This window comes from Astatotilapia calliptera, chromosome 8, assembly GCF_900246225.1.
Source record: "Astatotilapia calliptera chromosome 8, fAstCal1.2, whole genome shotgun sequence".
NCBI classification, from domain to species: Eukaryota; Metazoa; Chordata; class Actinopteri; order Cichliformes; family Cichlidae; genus Astatotilapia; species Astatotilapia calliptera.
Window position 1 is genome coordinate 9,739,367 of NC_039309.1, and position 22,001 is coordinate 9,761,367.

The 22,001-nt window shown below is 40.0% G+C and overlaps 2 protein-coding genes across 3 annotated transcripts; one reads left to right on the plus strand and one right to left on the minus strand.

Annotated features, from left to right (window-relative positions):
* Nucleotides 1–5,048: 5,048 nt before the first annotated feature.
* Nucleotides 5,049–10,941, minus strand: pigf (phosphatidylinositol glycan anchor biosynthesis, class F). Of its 2 annotated transcripts, XM_026178374.1 has the most exons (7): nucleotides 10,859–10,941; nucleotides 9,599–9,749; nucleotides 8,614–8,859; nucleotides 7,909–8,000; nucleotides 7,491–7,607; nucleotides 7,276–7,384; nucleotides 5,049–5,442 (listed from the first exon to the last, which is right to left on the minus strand). In XM_026178374.1, the coding sequence occupies exons 2-7, from the start codon at nucleotides 9,731–9,733 to the stop codon at nucleotides 5,329–5,331; spliced, it is 813 nt and encodes a 270-aa protein (XP_026034159.1). In that variant the 5' UTR covers nucleotides 9,734–9,749; nucleotides 10,859–10,941; the 3' UTR covers nucleotides 5,049–5,328. The 2 variants fall into 2 exon arrangements, with proteins under 2 accessions (XP_026034159.1, XP_026034160.1); XM_026178375.1 differs by lacking the exon at nucleotides 9,599–9,749 and having other exon boundaries at nucleotides 10,859–10,938.
* On the plus strand, nucleotides 10,556–21,826 carry cript (cysteine-rich PDZ-binding protein). Its single transcript, XM_026178376.1, has 5 exons — nucleotides 10,556–10,688; nucleotides 10,937–11,002; nucleotides 17,538–17,592; nucleotides 17,743–17,846; nucleotides 21,496–21,826. The coding sequence occupies exons 1-5, from the start codon at nucleotides 10,673–10,675 to the stop codon at nucleotides 21,558–21,560; spliced, it is 306 nt and encodes a 101-aa protein (XP_026034161.1). The 5' UTR covers nucleotides 10,556–10,672; the 3' UTR covers nucleotides 21,561–21,826.
* Nucleotides 21,827–22,001: the final 175 nt, after the last annotated feature.

The following is a 22,001-nucleotide window of genomic DNA, read 5'->3' on the forward strand; positions in this document are numbered from 1 at the left end:
AGTGGAGATCCCATTATGGCATGGAGTTCCATTTGTGGAGATGGTGTGGGCAAGTGAAAATCAACAGTATGATGAACAGGAAGGTGTACCAGAACAATCAGGACTGACACTGACTGGTTATGTGCTCATATAACAAGTAAGTAAAATGTATTTATAGAGCATTTTTCATAGATAAAAATCACCAAGTGCTTAACAATAAAACCAGAAATATAAATAAACTAAAATTATAAAACAATGAAAAAAATAATTAAAAGCTCATTTTTATAGAAATGTCTTCAGCTGCTTTTTAAAAGAGTCAGTGTAGTCTACACAACGTAAACACAACGGAAGAGAAATCCACAGCCTTGGTGCCAGTGCCTGAAAAGCCTGATCCCCACGTGTTTTGAGCATAGTACATGGGACCAACAGTAACTTCTGACCTGAAGACCTAAGTGCTCGGGAAGAAGCCTGAGGTTTCAACAGGTCAGAGATATACTGGGGAGCTTTACCATGTAGAGCTCTAAAAGTTAAAACTAAAATGTTAAAATGAAACCAATGAAGAGAAGCCAAAACTGGAGTAATAAGTGACGTCTTGTTAGTGCCAGTTAAAAGTCTTGCCCCAGCATCCTGTACAGTATGAAGGCGATCCAAAGCTGATTTGTTGAAACAAGTAAAAAGACCATTACAATAATCCAAACCAGGAGAAATAAAAGCATGAATAATCATCTCAAGTTCTGCCTTTGACACCAGTAGTCTGAGTTTAGAAATGTTTCTTAGATGATAAAACCAGTTGGTAATGATGCCGAACATCCTTCAAAATGTGCAGAGACTCTGACCAAGAAAGAGGATTCTGGAGTACTAATGGAGTGGCCAAGTCAAAGTCCAGACTTGAATCCTATTGAACAAATTTGGCATTTAGTGGGTTTAAAGATAGATCGCACAAAAGTTTCATCCAAAGCTATTTCAAGAACTTTAACAAACAACATTTAACATTGAAAAGCAAGAATTTAAAGTCTCACAAATAACAATAAGAATATAATTTTATTCTCCTGGGTGAGATGTTCAGGGCATGCCCCACCGGCACCAAGGGCACGCCCTATAGTTATAATTTTTAGTTTTAAAGTAGTTTTTGGCAGATTTCTAAAATATTTCTGTTAACAGGTGGTCAGATAAATTTGTTAAGCACCCTGCATGTTAGAAAATAAGGAAAAGGATGATTTATCCCCCATTTAATTATACTATGCAATCTTCTGGATGGCTGGCTTCAGACTGGGTGATGTTTAACAGGAAGGCTCTCCAAAAACAGCGCTGCCTATTTTTTTGGCTTGCCACCATTTAAAGCAATTAGAGACCTGAAGTGGGTGTATGAGTAAGACTCTCAATAAAAACAAATGAGAAAAAAAGTTTTTCACTGGTTATAAATGCCAAATTTAAACAGCGAAATTAGATGAGGTCATTAGGATACATCCTCGGGGTACCAAAAAGTATCTCAAACTAAATTTCATGGAAATGCATCGAATAGCTGTTGAGATCAAATCTAAACCAAAACAGTGGACTAACCATTAAGTCAGCAGAGAGCCTAACATGGCTAACAAATCTAATAAAAAATAAATCTCCTGCTCAGGCATCCTCTTTCCGGCCACTTTCTTTTAGTCACTATCATCCCCTTGTTCCTCTAAAAGCATATTCATCATGCGGAGCTCTTTTTAAGAGAGTCATCTCACGTCTTGTTTTGATTTGTACCTGCTTTTTATCAAGGAATCCTTCAGCATCCCCTCTTGCATCATGATAGCCCACTTGAACTCTCCTCAGTAACAACAGACCCTTTGTTGTCGCCCTTGGAGTAGATAGAAGAGACACAAGAGCTCTGCAATAACATATGTGCGACACACCGCTCTAACTGTTAATGAAGAGCACACCGGAGTGTGAATAGAAGAAATTGGGGGAAAACGAGAAACAAAACGCAGGAAGAAAGTGGGACGTGAGGAGCAAGAGACTGAGTGTAAGAAGAAGGGTGTTAAATGACGCGTGGGTGTGACTCATCGGGAGAAAATTGAAATCTGAATCCCTCTTTGAAGGAGCTGTTTACATGTGGAACTTGACTATCATGTCATGCTATCTTTTTATTTTATCAGGAGTTAAGTAGGCATAAAATTCTCTGTGATTAATAAGCCTTTTTTTTCTTCTGACGGGGTATATTTCAAAACATCAATCCGCCAGCCTACTTTAAACCAAGCCATCAATCACAGCAGAGCATCCCTGCGGCTGATCCAGTCTATAACTGATCCATTATTACCTCTCAAGAGCTGCATCGCCAGGATGGATAAAATCAATTTTCTTTTAAATAAAGGTAAATAATTTCTACTGCATGAGAAAGAAAACACTAGCCTTTTTATTATTTAATTGCATTACTTGTCTTACTACCGTGTTTGTAAATTCCCGGCACATCAGGCAGTAACACTCAGCTGGTACACTTTGCCAGTACTGGGTTTGTACCCCCTTTGCCTTCAGATCTACCTTAACTCTTTGTGGCACTGATTCAACAAGGTGCTGAAAACATTCCTTGGAGGTTTTGGTCCATATTGGGATGATACTATCAAACAGACCAGGCAATATTTTTAGTCTTCTGTTGTCTAATTTTGGTGAGCCAGCGTGAATTGTTGCGTCAGTTTCCTGTTCTTAGCTAACAGAAGTGGCACCTGCCGTGGTCTCCTGCTTCTAGTTTCAATGTGTTATGCATTCAGAGATGCTTTTCTGTGTACCTTGTTTGCAACAAGTGGTTGTTATTTGAGTTACTGTGGCCTTCCTGTCAGGTTGAAGTAGTCTGGGCATTCTCCTCTGATCTCTCAATATGGCATTTTTACCCAGATACCTGTCACTCGCTGGATATTTGCTCTTTTTGGAATATTTGTGTAAAATCGTGAGATGGTTGTGTGGGAAAATCCCAGTAAACAGCCACTAACATGGCAATAACAACCATACCACATTCAAACGCTTAAATCACGTCTTGCCTAGATGCCTAAATGCAGTGAGTTTCTGCCATGCGACTAGTTTATTAAATATTTATAATAATGAGAAGTTAATACACATTCTTAAATTTGGTATAATTTATGAATCCAATATTCACTCGGCTGTGAATACTGGTGTTTGAGTGGTATCCACCATCTCCTGAGAAAAATCTCCCTTTCATTAATAAGATGTTTGACTTTCTTGCTGAAGCAGGTGAAAAAGAGACAAATTGAGGGGCACTTTAAGAGCAATCTCCTCTTTAAAGGCCAGTGGCTTACTTCACAATTTTAAACACAGTGATCCAGATCAGCACCCAAATTTAATGTATTCTTCCTTAGCCTGTTCAAGAGTCATCTCAGCTCCTAGCTTGGCAGAGAGTTATGAGACACAGCCTTACATTTAATGTGCAGGCTGTCAAACCAAGATGATCTAAAAAAAAAAAAATGTTCAAAGGCTGCACAGAACGGCATGTAGAGATGTGTTTTAATTCGGTGTGCTGTCAGCAGCATGAGGAATCTTAAAAATACTACTCTTAAAAATACTCATTCTGGCAGGCTGGATTTGGGGTAACACCAGAGAGAGAGAGCAGAGGACCCGGCTGGTTTCAGTCTGCTACTCTCTTTCAACAAAGCAGAAACATAACAGTTCTGCAAATACATGCATACCACAGCCGCCCTGGAGAAAAAGGCTGAGGAGAGAGGACGGGCAGAGAGGACAAATTACCTCTCCTCACAATGCCCCGCTACAATAGAGCTGCCTGAGAACAAATAATGAATAAATAAAGTTCTCTGAGATTGAATGTGGGGAACAATTTGTGAAGCAGCAGCTTTTGTGTGTGTGTGTGTGTGTGCGTGAATGAAGGGCCTTGTGCTTGTCTCACAGATTGAAAAGGCCACAGGTGACTGAGCACATGAACAAAGCAACTTCAACCAGATTTCAGTCCTCAGAGTAAATAGACTACACCTGCAAAATAACCCTCAAAGGACTCAAAAACATATCTAATCGTAGCTTTTTTTAAAGACTTAGCGTTTTAATACAATGCACAAGGTCAGCGTGATACCTGTTTGATCATACCTTATGCTCTTCCAAAGCCCTCCTCTCCAACTCCCCTGCTCTCCACATGTAATGACGCATCAGAAGTGAAGTGTAAAATTTAAAAAAACAGAAAAGAAAAGAAAAGCATGGAGCACAAAGGGTAATAGAGTTAACAGCATGAGGTCAGATTGAGTTTCATCAAAGAGAGAAAGGGAAAGATTGATGCTGTAAGCATATGTAGACTTTCAAAGACTTTCCTCTGCTCCATCTTTCATCTGTTTCCTTCAGGCTGTTTTTTCCCTGGCAACAAGGAAGGAGTTCAAGCACAGGGCTATTGGGCAGCTTTGCTTCTGATTTTTTTACTGAAACTTTCTAGCACAAAATGCTCAAACAGCAAAGATAACCGACAATTTCTTCCGCTTTTTTTATTTTAAATCTTGGCCATAATTACTTGTGTATACCAATCGTTCGGACAATTTGCAAGGAACATCACTCATTTACCTTTCAGTTTCACATTCCGTTCTGGAAAATGTACATTTCATTGCGGTGACTGGGTGCAAGGGAGGACTAAGAGATGTGGTGCGGCGTGAAAGGAGGGAAATTAATGTCCTCGAAATGAAAGTGAATCAATATGGTTGCCCAAGGATGTGAAAAAGGTGGAATGGGAGCTGGGGAGGCGGAGAGGGTGTTGAAATAGAGTTGGAGCGAGATTAATGGTCGTTTAAAAAGGAACAGTATTCATCAGCAGTTGGCTTCAGGTGCAGAATAGCGTCTGTGTGTGTGTGAGAGAGAGAATGGAAGCCAACTCTGCAGCAGGTTTACATTTTCTCTTTAATTTTCTAACTTCCTCTCATGACTCTCTCAACAAATGGCCATCCAACCATAATACTGATTACTTTGCATTTCACTGCAAATGAGCCTCAGTCTGTTGCTTTCATTAAAACTCTCCTCACCTTCACATAAACACACGCACACAGGTGGCGAACCAACAGCACCACCTACAGGTTTTTCAGAAACACACATACTGACGTCAAGGAGCTTTAATCGCCCAATTTCACAAGTAAATACACATTGTTAACGAAGAAAATATTTTATTACGTTTAAAAATGTTCCGTTTCAGCCATCACATGTACAAAATAATACCTCTGAGCTTTTACAAAACTGCCTCACAACCCTACAGGCTGCAAAGGGGGTGAATGCTCCCAAATAAATAATAAAAAGTGAGAGAAATTCAGCAGGATCAGGAGTCACGCCATCGTGGATACATTCGCACAAGCACAGGCATAATACACGTGTGTCTGACTATCACTTGCACTTGTATGTGAGCTGTTTGCGGTGATAATGGATCCACGCTGGAGCTGCAACCAGCCCGGTCAGGTAGCCAAACAAAGAGCCCAAACTGCAGGAAACAGGCCAGACCTACAAAAAAAGAAGTAGTAGAGAAGTGAGCATGATTGTTGACTAAAAGCTTGACACTGGTCCGATACATCAAAGAGAAGCTGAACTATTAGTCTGTCAATTTGAGTTACACCCCAATTACCTCTGCATTTTCCCTCAGTCATTTTACACAGAATTCCCTGTGCAATTATAACTTTAATGTGTTCCATTTTCCATTAAACAAAACAAAACAATCTAATTCATTATTCATTGGCTGATTACTCTGTCCAGTGCTTAGAAAAATCATCGTGGAGAATTTGGAAGTTAAGAACTTAAATCAGCTACAAAAAAATGTGTAATTTACACCAGTTTTTTTTCACTCTGACAGCTACCACACCAGCTTCATGCAGGTTAGTGCCCAGTATCATCCTGTGGCACACTTGTGTTATATCACCATAGCAACCTATCACTTCATTCATGCTTTTGAAAGACAATCTTCACTTCTGTCGCTACAGAGCATCAGCCTGATGTTGCTGCTATTAATACATGTGTATTCCAATTTTTTCCTGTTGTTTTCTCTTCCTTGTTTCCCTTCTACAACACTTTTGCTACTCACCAACTAACAAAGCAGAAAAGTACCCATTTAAGGTCATTTTAAAGGTACTTTTAATGGAATAATGAAATCACAAGGACATCCACCTCCTCCATTCATCAAAATGAAACCAGTAATTTACTTTAATTTAAGTCCGTGCAGTTAAGAGGCCTTTGTGAATCCAATAGTAATTTGAGAAAACCTCAAAAAAAAAAAATCTAAGAGAGGCTTCGCGGGTAATATGGTTTAAATGGTCGTGTTAGTTCCCTGGTCTTAAGAGCAAAAACTGCACTGTGGATAGAGAATATTTCCACATACAGTAGATTAGAGGTTTAGTCAGACTCTCTCTTCCAAAGTAAGCAATATTCATGTTATTTGCAAAAAAAAAATTAAAATTGACATTTGATTCTCCGTGCTGTAGTGGTTAACAAATTAAACCAGGGATGGAAAAGATCCCTGGTTTCAGACCAGAAGACACAAACCCAATCTCAGGGTCACAAGCTCAGATAAATGTGTAGGTTGTGACAGGAAGGGCATCTGGCACAAATTCTGTGCCAAATTAAACATTTAGATCCATCTGCTGCGTCGACACTTGGGGAAAGAAAAAGTACTGAATGTACCTTCATTGCCAACTAATTTGCTTACGAAGTGCCACAGCCAGACTACTGACTGAGCCACTTCTTGTGTTATTTTGATCTAAATGATATGAATGTGTGTAGAGGAAATATCAGGAACCCTTTTATTAAACTGTAGCATGTAATTTAATGAAAAACAAGCCTAAACATAAAAAAGTCACATGCTACAGGTCATATTTAATTGATATGGGTGCTGACTGAGGCTCCCAAGCAATGATGTCTGATTATGGCAAAATGCCTTGACTCCTTTCTCTTAGTGCCTCTTCTTTGTTTCCTACACTGATATCTCTGGTTGGAGAGACAAGAACATACAAACTGACAAAGGACCAGTGAGATATAAAATACTCTTCGGAGTAAAGGTAACAATTAAAGTCTCTCTTTTGGTATCTTTCATAAAAGTTATAAAAGCACACAAACGTGCATTTGCTATAAAATCGAAGCAGTGTTCAAGAACTACACGTCCATCAGAAGGCAATGTCAGCACAACTTTTAATTGCTGAAAAATTTTTGAACCAGGTTTAAACGTGGACTATAAGCCGACCGAGTACTCAAAGTCAAAATGTTTGCTGGGTTAGGTCACAGACTGTATAAGACCTAATGTGAGGATACAAATCCATGAGTATACGCTTTGTCCATGCATAGAATTACCTGCCAGGGCCTATCCCAGTCCAGAGGTATGGGGAATGCTCCAACCCAGGCTCCAACAAGTGTGCAGGCCACAGTGATCTGCAGGCAGGTGTCCCACACAGACATAGCTCTGGAGCCGGAGACAAAGAAAAAGCAAGAACAGTTACTATCTTCGACACAGAGACATGTGAAAAGCCAGGAGGAAAGAAAGAGAAGGAAAATGATTTCAGCCTTACCCATGGCGACTGAAGACTCGTATCCAGGCCTGGACGTTGGGGCCGAGGACACAAAGACACCTCAGCGTGGTTAACGAAGTCAGCAACACAGCAAGGGAGAATGTTTCTAAGGCAGATCTGTAAGAAATGATAGGTTCACGGTATCAACGACAACTGCAATAAGAGAGTTATTGACAGTTTTGTAGAAAAAGAATTTTTAAAACGCACATAAAAAGCAAGCAGAGACAAAGTAAAACACTTGACTTTGTATAAGTGACAGAATCCTTTCAGGGTTTGAAGATTTCTGTAGTTGCCAGCTGTTTTCATTCATTTATGTGTGATCCTTCCATGGATCCTCAGTTTATTGTGTATTACTGTCGTGATCGCTACTCTCTGCGTCTCTCTTTATCAACCTCTGTTTCACAAAACAATAACTCACTCGATCAGTGGAGCTCCGTATAAAACGACAACAGTGTGGAAGAACAGGCACGACAGGAAGAAGTACAGGCAGGAGCGAAGCAACCTCGACAGCTGCAGAAAAAAAAAAACAGCGAGAAAACAGTCAAACTTTTAAGATCCAGATATAAAAAGATCACTTCCTGGGGAAAAAAATATATTGGTTTGATGAACATGCAAGAGTCAAGTATTCACATTAATTTATATACAAATAAGTCAAGATGTTTTTCTTTTTTTTGGAAAGGCAACTTCAATTTTACTTGCCATACCCTGTCCTGATTACTGCCAGACCTGTTGAATTAAAACATCACTTGAACAGAGCCTGTTGACAAAGTGAAGTAGTCTAAGAGGAACACATTACACCACAATCCACAAACAAAGACTGGGCAATAATAGCATCCATGGAAGAGATCCGAGGACAAAACCACTGCTGGTCTCATATTTGCCAAACAGCATCTTATTCATCCCCTAAGAATTTTGGGGAAATATTCTGTGGGCTAGCAAGACAAAATTTGAATGGGGCAATTAGTGTTTCACACAGTGCCAGGTCGGTTTGGAAAGCTTTTCCCCCTTAACAAATGAAACCCTCATTTAAAAACTGCATTTATTGTACTTTTAAAAAAAATAATAAAACAGCCCATGTGGCACTGCGGGCATTAATCCATCGTTATTAAAGCGTTATCAGCACCTTGTATCCCAGCGTGTGCTTCTTGGCGGGCGGTGTGATCCCGAGCAGCCAGAACACGGCCACGCTGACCGCGGTGACCGCAGCGGACACCGAGTAGAGCCACAGCAGGTGTGTGCCGTACACCGAGAAGCCCGGTAGGAGCACAGCAGGTAGCACCGTCGCCATGAACACCGAAGCGGCGATGATAGCGTGAGTGGACGCCATGGCTCTGATTTCATGGTCCCACATTGTGAAGGCTGTACCGAACTACAGCAGGACACCGACAAATTGAACACAAAACACTTTAAACCTCAACGTAACGCTGGAATTGTAGCACAGGTAACATCCATAGATGAATCGCTTGACCTTGTTTCCGTAAACATGAAACCAAGCTCACTTCCGCTTTCACTTCAAAATAAAAGTGCAATACTTCTTCCTTGTAGATGAGGCAAGACAAAGTTCAATAAATGTAAATTATAGTTTTAACAACTTTAAATATATTACAGACAGTCATGCATTTAGTATACATTTATTGCTGCCACAGTGAAACTAGAAAGCTTTCATCCAATACCATGGCACTACATATAACAGTAAATCAACACAAGACTAATTAAAGTACAAGTGTGCAAAAATGGCAAAAAACAGTGCAACACCAGATAGAGCAGAACCATACAGAAACGAGATGGTGCAATAATGACATTGTGTTGTGCAAAAAGACTTTAGCATTGTGCAATAAGTACTTGAGGTAATGGAATGTATGAAGGTGTGTGTCTGCCAGTCTAGTCTCTGAGTTTTCAGGAGTCTGACAGCTTGGAGGAAGAAACTGTTTCGCAGTTTGGCAGTGAGGGCGTGAATGCTCTGGTGTCTCTTGCCAGAAAGTAGGTTGGTGAAGAGTGTGTGTGAGAGGTGTGTGGGGTCCTCCACAATGCTGGTAGGTTTGTGGATGCAGTAGGTTCAATAAGTGTCTGTGATGGAGGAAAGAGAGGCTCCAATGATCTTTTCTCACTTTGTGCTGTATGGTCTTGCGATCTAACACGGTGCTGTTTCCATACCAGACAGTGATGCAGCTGCTCAGGATGCTCTCGACACTCCCTCTGTAGTAGGTGGTGAGAATGGCTGGTGGGAGATGGGCTTTTCTCATCTTTCACATGTGAGACCTGGGCCAATGCAATCGGTCCAGTGTAATTCAATTCAAAGTGACAAAGTAGTCATTGAGACTTTTGTGTTTTTATATTTGTGTAGAACATTTTCTAATCCATTTTCAGATCTCTCAGCTGCTCCCTTTATGGGTCTGTGGATCATCTGCCTCCATCTCATCCTACCACTACCCTGCTCATCTGTCACACCAACCCTCTCCATATCCTCCTTTACTACATCCATAAATCACCGTTCATTTTATTATTATTGTGGATTTTGTTTTAAGCCCCTTTTACCTCAGATTTATTTTGGTTGAAAACAAATTGTATGTTTGTGGTATACTTGTTTGAACACAATCCTTTATTTAATCAGTTTCCCCATTTAATCAGAACATGTGAACACTGTCACATGTAGCTAGATGTGAACTATTATTTATCAGTGAGAGCCATTCTTTTTCTACTTTCACTGCTATAACGTTATTCTGACAGCAAATAGAAAAACGAGATTCTTCAGTGTTCTTTAAACTGTCTCTGCCTGACTGCTACAGTCGCCTACTGTTTGTAAGCTTTAAAAGTTATTTTTATTATTATTTATTGGATTTAATTATTTCACACGTATTTCACGTTATATTTCACACGTTATATTCACACGTGTGAAATAATGCAGCAGCAAACTTTTAATTTTTAAAGAAAACTTAGAGGTTTTCGTCCACTTTACAGATGAACAAGGGAAACTGCAACCAATTACAAAACGGGTTACTTGGACCCTCGCCGAAGGGCAGTACAACTAACCAATGGCATCTGAGATTTGAAATCTAGGCTTTGACCAATCAATCGCTTGCGAGCTGCACGGAAACGGAAGTAACGACCGGAAGTTTACATTAACAGAGAAAGCTAAACGCAGCTAACGCTTCAGCTTCTTTTTTAACAAACAAAAAAGGACAATGGTTTGTGAAAAGTGTAGGTATCTCGCCATTCTTCTATCATTTAATTTATTTTAGATCTTCAATTCTAATGTCTTTTTTCCCGTTAAGAGAAGCTCGATGATCCTTAGAAAGCTGGCTAACGCTATGTGATGCTAACTGTTGTTATTACTGTCCTCACTGTTGCTTTGGTTGAGGAAAACATACCTTCACCTTCTAGGCTTATTTCCTTTAAATCCACTGCGCTGTTTTTGTTACATATGCTGGGTTGCTTTTTATCTCCAGGTGAGAAGAAGCTCGGTAAGGTCATCACTCCTGACACCTGGAAGGATGGAGCCCGGAATACAACAGGTGAACAGAGTAAAATCTGGATTTGTTTCAGTTCAGTGGCATAATGTCACCAGTGTGCAAGGGCTGCTGGAAGTTTTGGAAGATTAAATAGAAAGATCACAATTAAAAACAACAGAAAATATATAGATAATACAACGGGGAGGGGGAAATTAAGCTTTTAAACCAAAATCTGAAATAGCGTTCAGTTAGTGTGTGATTTCTCTTGGTTTTTTGTACATTCTTAGGAGCATTGACTTAAAATATTAAAAATAAATCATTATATACTAAGTGACTCAAGGAAAGTAGTTTAAATACGTTCATGAACATGAATTTGGGGCTTTTAATGATTTCTTTAACCTTGTTGCTTTTATAGGGTGGAATAATTGTACAGCACAAATCTTGAATGACTTAAAACAAACAAAAGAAAAACAACAATAAGGTTTGTGGCATAATTCTGGCTGCTTATTTGATTCCATCCACTTTATGCAATCTACCAGTATCACTGGCAGCATGATGCTACCACCAGTCCTTTGCAGTATAAAAGTCACTTCACCGTGGAAATGAACAGTGGTGTTCAAAAAATTTCTAGTTCATGACCAATCTTGTGCCTTGGTGATTCCTCGTTTCCATCCTCATTCAAACCTTGGCAAAGTGCTAGCATATGTAAGTAGTTTGTATTTACATAGAGTTGTTTGAACTGACGATTTTGGAGTCCACAGTGGTTTAAAATTGCTCCAAGAAAAGTACCTAATTTGTGTAAATCTACAGTTCTGTTTCTTAGATCTTCACAGAGTTCCTTTGACTTTCCCATTGTTCTGAGTATTGATGACTCCAATGAGTGCTGTAAAACAAATTATTTTTGTGTTAGCAAAGCGAAACTACCAGTTGTAGTCAATCATGATCACTAAGGAGAAGTTAAGAGGTTTTGTCCTTGTCAGGTTAAAATACACCGTAGAACATTCAGCACCATTTATTGAAAAACTTCTGCGTGTATATTTTTGATCCTGTATGTATACTTTTGACCCGGTGTGGATTAGAGAAAATCCAAACCTGTTTTTTTGTTTTTGTTTTTTAAAGTCATTCAAGATGTGTTCTGTACAATTATACCCTTGGAAAAGGAACAGTTGAAAGAAATAATTTGAAGTCCAAACTTACTATTACTATTATTCAGAATGTACATACATTTACTTTGGGGATGATCTGATATTCTCTTTTCTTTTCTTTTAAACCGGTGATATTAACTCAAGATTATAAACCTACAATCATCTCTGACTTGCATATCTACAGGGCTTTTATCTGCAGTTTATGGAGGACATGGAGTGTAACATAACATACCAGCAGACCAAATCACAAACGTCCATACAAGATTGCCGAACAACCAAGGCATTTATTTACAATCAATTTACAGTAATAAAGTAAACAGAAAACCCCCCACTTATTTTTATTGCTAAAAAAGAAAAGAAGCACTAAGTTACATGTCAAAGCCTACGCAAAGACAAAGCCTACACTCCCTGTCTGGCCACAAAAGCTTCTGCTAACATACAGGTGAATTTAACCAAACACAACAGAACAGTGCAGGTCCCACAGGTTTGCCACAGTTCAACTCCCAAGATCACTATAAGTAATCCTGAATCAACATGCATGTCTTAGCTCGGTAACTAAATGGAAAGGGGCACTTACTGCTGGAGCTAATTACATGGAATTTTGCAAACAAGCATAATCCCGTTCAGCTCTGGCGTGAGGTGTGAGAGAACTGCAACAAAGACAGGCAAGAGCAGCTTTCTTTCATGAAGTGGCCAAACGACCGGAGGGCATAGCAGACACATAGAGAACTCCACTGATGTATCATGAGATTAGAAAGTAAATTTCTTTTAAATGGTTGAATATGTTTTAAACATTTATACACGTTATAACGTGACTTTGTGAACTTTAAAGGTTCTCATTTTGGTCCAATTTTTAGAATTTTACTTTTAAAGTTAACCTTTACTAAATTCTTACCACTAGATGACACTCTTTAACCATTAATTGTTTATGTAAGTGCTGAAGTGAGAAACAAGGAAATACCAGGTTTGCCCTGAGATTAGTGTGGTACAATGGTTAGCAGTGTCACCGTACTACAAGAAGGTTCTGGGTTCAAACTTCTTCTGGGAGCTGTGTCTTCCACAGAATGATAACATGCTTGTTAGGTTGACTATAAATCAGTTGTAGATGTGGAATTGAGAGTGAAAAACTGTCTCTCTCTGGTGGCTGTGTCTGCTGTACCGTGTCTGCCATGCTATGACAGTTGGATAAGTGGTTAGGAAAACACTGATAGATGGCCTGAGATCTGCCAGTTATGACGGGCTAATCACACAGAGCAAATGTGTTGTTATTCTAAGGTGAACTGAGCCTAAGCACTGAGGACTCGATGAAGGCTATAACTATAAGGCTATAACCTTTTGTTTTGTTTTTTTTGTAAATATTTTTATTGAAAAAAGAAAACAACACAGTATTTGCAGTTACGGAAATACAATTAACCGATACTTATATATATCTGCGAGAGGTTTGCTTAGCATAGGGGATCTAGCCTTAGGACCCTTAGGGCCCAGGCAGGAATCGAACTTGTGATCCTCTGCTCCAAAGGCGTGTAGTCTAACCACTATGCTGTCCAGCTGCTCGCTCGCTCTCTCTCTCTCTCTCTCTCTCTCTCTCTCTCTATCTATCTATCTATCTATATACATACATACATATATATATATATATATATATACACATCCATCCATCCATCCATCTTCATCCGCTTTATCCGGGGCCGGGTCGCGGGGGCAGCAGCCTAAGCAAAGAGGCCCAGACCTCCCTCTCCCCAGCCACCTCCTCCAGCTTATCCGGGGAATACCAAGGCGTTCCCAGGCCAGCCGAGAGATATAATCTCTCCAGCGTGTCCTGGGTCTGCCCCGGGGCCTCCTCCCGGTGGGACATGCCTGGAACACCTCACCCAGGAGGCGCCCAGGGGGCATCCTTGTCAGATGCCCAAACCACCTCAGCTGGCTCCTTTCGATGTGGAGCAGCAGCTGCTCTACTCTGAGCCCCTCCCGGATGGCCGAACTTCTCACCCTATCTCTAAGGGAGAGGCCAGCCACCCTTCGGAGGAAGCTCATTTCTGCCGCTTGTATCCGCGATCTCGTTCTTTCGGTCACTACCCACAGCTCGTCGGCATAGGTGAGGGTAGGGACGTAGATCGACCGGTAAATTGAGAGCTTCACTTTTACACTCAGCTCCCTCTTCACCATGACGGACCGGTGCAGCGTCTGCATTACTGCAGCTGCAGCCCCAATCCGTCTGTCAATCTCCGGCTCCCTTCTCCCATCACTCGCGAACAAGACCCCGAGATACTTGAACTCCTCCACTTGGGGCAGGAACTCATCCCCATATATACATATATATATATATATATATACATATATATATATATGTATATATATACATATATATATATATACATATATACATATATATTAGTTTTTACAGGAGTTTAACAGTATAATAAAGGGTTGCCACTTGTGGAAAAATTTGGCTGTGCAACCTCTCGACGTATATTTAATTTTTTCAAGTTTTAGGAAAAACATAACGTCTTTAAGCCACCGGGAAATTGTAGGATACTTAACAGACTTCCAACGTCTCGCTAATAGGGATGTGAAGGCTATAATATCCTTTTGTGTAGAATCAAGTGTAAGTGATTGCTCGGCTATTACCGTTAGAGGGACACACAGCTGGCGAAATAATGTTTGAGAAGATTTCAGCTCTTTTTGAGGAAAATGGTCTGGAAATGAAGCGTGTCTGTATACTTGTGACAGATGGGGCTCCATCCATGGCAGGAAAAGTGAGTGGTCAGCAAAATATTTATTTTAATTTGAAAGGAATTATCAAAATGGTGTTTTTTTTTATTATTAGTATTTCAAATGTGCAAAAAAAAAAATAGTTTAGTTATAGCTCCCTTTTTTTTAAATGGACCTTTTGGTGTGCATTTGTGAGAGGTCACCAGATTTACAGGGGAAAAAGTTTGTGTGGGTTTGAAATTGATCATGATCTGCTGCTTACTGGCTGCAAAAAAAGTATCTGGCCCAGATAAATTCCTCGGTTTGAAAATCTGGCCCAACTAACTTCTTAGTTGAATAGCCATGCATTATAAGAATACATAACTGATTTGACCTCACTTTCATGTTAAAGTTTCCAAAACCATCCAAGCCTCAAGCAGGCTGTTGTAACCCTGTTGTTGAATTCGTATTTGCCGAACCACGCGGGAATGAGGAAGACCGTACCCTCGCTATAGCCTGTTCACAAGACTCCTCATGTATTTGAATTCCAAGTCTCCTTCCCATGTACACTTAAGCTTAACGTTAGAGTGGTTACTAAAAGACAGGATAGTATCATAGAGTTTCGAAATGGTTCCTCTGTGATGAGGAATAAATGATAACGTAGTTTCCCACTGCTGTTCTGGAGGTAAAGAGGGGAAATTTGGGAAACTCTTGGCAACAAAATTTCAAATTTGAAAATGGCAAAACAAATGGGTAATAGGGAGATCGTAACGAGAAGGCAAATTGGGAAAACCATCGATAACACCATCCACATATAAATGTTTGAACTGTTTTATACCCTTGTCACACCACACTGAGAATGTTGAGTCCAAGAGTGAAGGGGGAAACAAATAGTTGTCGCTTAGAGGACCCGAGGAAGATAGCATTACAAAATTAAAGTGCCGTCTAAACTGAAACCAGATTTTGAGTGTGTTAAGAACCACCTGATTATCAGTATACAGAGAGGGTTTTACGGATAAAGAGGAATAGAGCAAGGCTGGTATAGAAGAGCCCTTACATGATGATAGCTCCAATTTACACCACGAGGAACCAGAAGATTTTAGCCAGTAGCAAAGTTTATGGATGTAAGCTGCCCAGTAGTAGGCTAGAAAATTAGGTAATGCAAATCCTCCACTAAATCTGCATCGCTGCAGTAAAGTTTTAGAAACCCTAGGTGGGTTCCCTCCCCAAATGAAAGAACCAATAATCTTGTCCAGTGAAACAAAGGCTATAACTTTTAATGTAAAGCTACTCTCAAGAACACATCTTATTAGCATCTGTTACTGGTAATTACAGAAAAAGCATGAAAGGAAAGAATAAAGATTTTTACCCACTTAGCTGATATCAATCATTGGTCTATGAGAACAGTTAACTGAGATCCAGTGCTTTCTGGTTTGTATAACCTTTCTCTTCATATTTGAAGTGGGCAATAAACTGTACATTAATCAATCAGTGTCCCTGTTGCACGGGCTAGACATTTTTTTTTTTGGCCAGACACCATGCACTATAAGTAACATTAGGCAGTTAGCACATGGCAGACATTACCAATGACCTAGCTCATCTTTCCAGTGCAAAAGCACAGAAGCACAAAGAAAAATGTCAGTTCAGCATAATTTATCCCTTTACTATAACCCTGCAGTCCTGTAAAAACTAACACCCTTACTGTAGGAATTAAGAGGGTAGGTAGCATTCAGGGACTGATAATCAAATCCATTTAGTTTTGGTTTGATCATCAGCAAGTGTGAGCATCTCTATAAAAGCATAGGTTTTAGCAGTTTGCTTGTCTGGAGCATTCAGGTGTATTTTAACATGATGCCAAGGAAGAAAGATGTCAGCAATGATCTTAGTGAAGCATTTGTTGCTGTTCATCAGTCTGTTTATAGTTTGCTCATTCTACAGTGATTAAAAATTATTATAAAATGGAAAACTTTCAATCTTCCCAGGAATGAATGTGCCTGCAAATTCACACAAGACCAGAAGAAAGCCTCTTTTCTCTAACACAAACATGACAGCACAGCTTAGGTTTGCCAAGTTGCATCTGAACAAACCAAAAGACTTTTGGAGCAAGGTTCTTTGCACAGAAGAGATCAGAATAGCCATAATGCGTAACACTGTGCATGGAGAAAATCAAACACAACTTGTCAGCACAAACACGATGGGGAAGGAGTTATGATCTGGGGTTGTTTTGCAGCCACAGGACCTGGTCACCTTGCAGTCATTGAGTTGATCATAGACTTATCTGTGAGGCCCTCTGTCCAACAGCTAAAATCTGGCTGATGCAACAGGACAATGATCCCAAGAGCAGCAGCGAATCTACAGCTGAATGTCTGAAAAGTAAAACAATCAAGGTTTTGCAATGGCCCAGTCAAAGTCCAGACCTCTACCTAATGGAAATGCCACTATGCATAAACACATGCCTGAATCATGTTGTTCACTTAGGTTTTTATACACAATTTATCCATTTCTGCTTAGTTTTTGTTCAAGGAAAAAAATCACACAGTGTAAGATGTGTTGTTGTTCATCTGATGTTGTTTTTGAAGTTTTTATTTATGTCCTGATCTGCAAAAGCTTAGAACTAATAGATGGGGCACTTTCTTTTCACAAGTGTAGGCTGAGTGGTGATACAGGACTACCGGCCTGCACAGAAGCTTTTTTTGTGGTTTTAATGTGATGTTACTTTAATGATGATGTTTGATTGGATCCTTTCTGCTTTTTCCAATCAGAGAGTGGTGGGCGCAAACTAAATGAGAATAAGATGTTGACTTCTAAGAAAGCCAGGTGAGCGCCATCAGCATCTCTATTTTCACATAGAAGACCTACATACTTTCTCGCATGAAAATCACCATTTTAACTTGCTAATTCATTACAGCCATGGCGCTAACTTTACTGCATCTGTAGTTATGTGTCTATAATTCTTTCCCATGGCAGGTTCGACCCTTACAGCAAGTCCGGCTTTGCTATCTGCAGGATCTGCAAGAGCTCAGTTCATCAGGCTGGATCACACTACTGCCAGGGCTGTGCATACAAGAAAGGTACAAAGTCGCACTGCTTACCATGCAGGAATGCTACTGTGGGTCCAAAACTTGAATGCATTTATTGCTTTCAGCAGATTCTAACAAAACTGCCTCTCTGCATGATACACAGATCAATACACAGATGTTCTTTGTAAACATTATACTTGTAGTCTTGCTTTTCTTCACAGCTTTAAGCTCTGAAAACCGTTAAGCAACTGCTTCTGACACATCTACTTATTTTTCTTTTTTTGTCTTTAAATTGAGGCAAAAATGCTCAGATTAGGATGTGGCAATAGCTGGGAATGTGAGAGGACTCTGACCTGCGGTGGGCTTTTCCCCCTCTTTAATCTATTTTATATCTACTAAAGGTCTTGGACTAGATCTTTGTTCTTGAGTCAGTCAGATCAATGAACAGTCCCTCTTCCGTAGTTCTGAAGTCAGCATTTGCCTGAGTGGTCTAAGATTTAATCTTTCAAGAAGATTAGTTTAACAGTTCAAAGGTAGCATGGCTGACAGTGCTAGCTGTTTACATTAGATAATACAAATGACATTACGTCTCAAAAGGTATAGATATGTTGATCTTCATGTTACTTACATGGTCCAGTGTGGCTACAGGTTATCAGGCCAGATAAAGAAGCAAGGGGCAAATATAATAACAAATACAAAGGATGAGTAGGGCAAAGTACAGTGCATGACAGCTTCATTCCCACGTGGTTCGGCAAATACGAATTCAACAACAGGGTTACAAAAGAACAGCCTGCTTGAGGCTTGGATGTTTTTGGAAACTTTAACATGAAAGTGAGGTCAAAACAGTTATGTATTCCTATAATGCATGGCTATTCAACTAAGAAGTTAGTTGGGCCAGATTTTCAAACCGAGGAATTTATCTGGGGCAGATACTTTTTAGCAGCCAGTAAGCAGCAGATCATGATCAATTTCAAAACCCACACAACTGTATTGAAAAACATGTAATTTTTTATTCCTTTTTCCCCTGTAAATCTGGTGACCTCTCACAAATGCACACCAAAAGGTCCATTAAAAAAAAAAAAAGGGAGCTATAACTAAACTATTTTTTTGCACATTTGAAATACTAATAATAAAAAAAAACCCATTTTGATAATTCCCTTTCAAATTAAAATAAATATTTTGCTGACCACTCACTTTTCCTGCCATGGATGGAGCCCCATCTGTCACAAGTAGGGCTGGGCGATCTGACCCAAAATTCATATCTCGATATTTTTTAGCTGGATGGCGATATAAGATATATATCTCGATATTTTTTTTAAAGCCATAAGTTAAGAACAAAAAGAGAGTTCTTAGTCACACTGTGTCCCAGATGTCACACGGGCACTTTTATTTACATACAGCGTAGATGTACATGAAGAAATTACTCAAAAATAAATTATCAGCATTTATTAAATAATCATGGTCCATAAATAAAAGAAAACAATGTTGTTTTTTTGCATAACAAAAAGCTCACAATTGTGCAGTCAAAATGTAAACTAATAGACGCTGAGCATAATAACAAAGAGACAGATTTCACAGCTGCACCACGTCTCTGAACAGGTGCCATTTGTGGTCCTTATACACACACAGTACGTATCACTCCGCGAGGCTCCTCCTCGGTAGCCGTAATCCTCCGACAATCCATCAAGCGGTGCAGCTCCATAGTTTAGCAAAGTCATATTAAAAAAAATTTTGACAGATTGCTGAGCGCTGTGTACCACATAAAATCGGTTCGCGGTCAGTAAGCACAACCAGAATTCATACATATGGTGCACTGTTGATTTTTGAGAAAATGAAAGGATTTTAGGCCGTGCAGGCCGTGCAGCCCCTCCGGGCTGCATGTCTTTAGCGCGGTTAGCTCGTTAGCGCTGTTAGCTCGCTAACACGTTGACGCCGCCCAGCCCCACGCACGGTAATTCGCTAACGGAGATTTTCCGCTGTGTTCAGTGAAGGAGAGGCGAGTCCGAGTAACGTTGCGTAGAGACAAAAGTGGACGAAAGAGAGGCAAACCTGCGGCTCCACAAGTATAATTATAACGTAACATAGACTATATCGATATAAACGATATTGTCACATCTTATATCTCGTATGAAAATATATCGATATTTTTAAAAAACTCGATATATCGCCCAGCCCTAGTCACAAGTATACAGACACGCTTCATTTCCAGACCATTTTCCTCAAAAAGAGCTGAAATCTTCTCAAACATTATTTCGCCAGCTGTGTGTCCCTCTAACGGTAATAGCCGAGCAATTTTGCATCCAAAAACCAGACATATATGCACAACTGTGCAATATCAGTTCTGTCTGTGAACCCATATCCTGCTATAGACATTACATCAGTTTTCTTCAGGTCATCTAACAGCATTTCAAACTTGTCTGACGCCAGAACTTAAACTCTACGAATATTTGAACTGTCTGACAGGGGTACGCTTTTAATAGCAGATGTCACACTTTAGTTTTTTCCTCACTTATCACCGCATCCACCACAGCCAGCATGCAGTATTTCACTGTTTCAGAATCTGTGAAAGGCCTTTTCTTCTTCGCCAAGAACCAAACACGAAGGGAAGCTGCTGCAGCTCTCTCTTGGGCTGTACAGGACCCTCACCATGGTAGTACAACTCCGGTTGTAAGATTATTAAACTCGCAATTAAACTTTGCAGCCCTCTCCTGAGATTGCTCTGGAAAGTTTGTGTAGAAAGTCTGGTGTTTGTCATTGTGGTGCCTTCGTACGTACCGCAACACACTCACTGCAAATTAAACAAATAGGTTTGGCATTTGGATTTGGCGGTAAAATGAATAAGTATTTGTCAGTCCAGGCAGGGTTAAACCGACAGTTTTCATTGTCAATTTTACACTTTTGGACTGAGAAAGACATGCTGTTGTCACATCATACGATGATAGTTTAATATGTTTACATCAGGTGTATTGTGGGTTAAATATTGCTAGGCTACTAGGAGTGTTGCATTCACAGTCTACACTACACTGTAGGAATTTTTAATTTTTTTAAATTAATTAATTAATAAATTTTTTGCGTTTTCTCTGTGTTTCTGCCAGGACCACAGGCAGGGCCACTTGCTGGTTGATTCTGGGCCGCCATTTGAATAGGCTTGTTATAATGCCTTGGAGAAGTTGTGCTTTTGACCTTCTGTTTTGGCTATCGGTCATTTCATCAGATGCCTCACATTTTCCTGGGGGAAAAAAACTTTGAGGAAATATGCACTTCTTCATCAGAATTATGCAAAATTTTAGGTCTCTACTGTCATTTCTTATTTGCCTGCCCTTTGTGCTTTTTCTGTCATTGAACAGGGAAAATTGGAGAAAAACATGCTTTCGGCAGGACATTAAGAACTCGCTAGAGAAACAATAATGCTCCCAGATTTTCCACCAGATGCCTTTTGGAGTCTGGAACCCTGAGCTGGGGCATATTGCAGATAAAAGGACCTCTGGTCTTCCTCAGGAATTGATGTGATCAAAAAGCATAGTTACAGGAGAGTTAATATTTAACTTAAACTCATCAGTTTGATAGACGGAGCTGATGCTGCTGTTTTCTGTTCACAGTTCAGTTCTGCTGCCCCAAAGAGGCCAAAAACCTCTGATAAAATAATGATGCTTGCTTAAACCATTTTTGCATTGTTCTTTTCTCTCTCTGTTGTGTCCAGGAATCTGTGCAATGTGTGGAAAGAAGGTTTTGGACACCAAGAACTACAAACAGACGTCTGTGTAACTGCATGCTGATCAGGGAGAGGCTCCACACGTGAATAACGGACTGAAAGAGAGGTGGCTTTGTTTGCTGGAGCTGTTACAGTGGCCATACGCAGGCCATCTCTAAATACACCACCCGTTATCGCTTGTTTCTGCAGTCAGCACTCTCAGACTTTTCCTGTATTTTAAATTCAGTTCTTTCCTTTTCAAGATGTTAATTTCTGTATGTAATATATGCCGTGTTGCTTTTGTTATGTGAAATAAAGCTTCCACTACGAGGACATCTGACCGGGTCGTTTTGTCTCCTTGCCTTCAGACATAAAGTGTTTAAATTTAGCCCGTGACGCACATTTGTCTCATATGCCTCAGTTTATTCTGACATAATCATATTTGGAAACGGTCAGGTGTGACCCCTCTGCCCCCCCCATCCCCTCAACTGCTTTCAGAAAAAGAGGTTAGAGTT

Coding starts and splice junctions, on each gene's coding strand:
- pigf (XM_026178374.1), bottom strand. CDS start 9,733: ATGAGAAAAGCCCATCTCCCACCAGCCATTCTCACCACCTACTACAGA. Junction 8,001..8,613: donor AGCACACGCTGGGATACAAG/GTGCTGATAACG, acceptor TTTTTTCTGCAG/CTGTCGAGGTTGCTTCGCTC. Junction 5,443..7,275: donor ACTGGGATAGGCCCTGGCAG/GTAATTCTATGC, acceptor CTTTTTTTGTAG/GTCTGGCCTGTTTCCTGCAG.
- cript (XM_026178376.1), top strand. Junction 11,003..17,537: donor TGGAGCCCGGAATACAACAG/GTGAACAGAGTA, acceptor TTTTCCAATCAG/AGAGTGGTGGGCGCAAACTA. Junction 17,847..21,495: donor GGGCTGTGCATACAAGAAAG/GTACAAAGTCGC, acceptor TGTTGTGTCCAG/GAATCTGTGCAATGTGTGGA.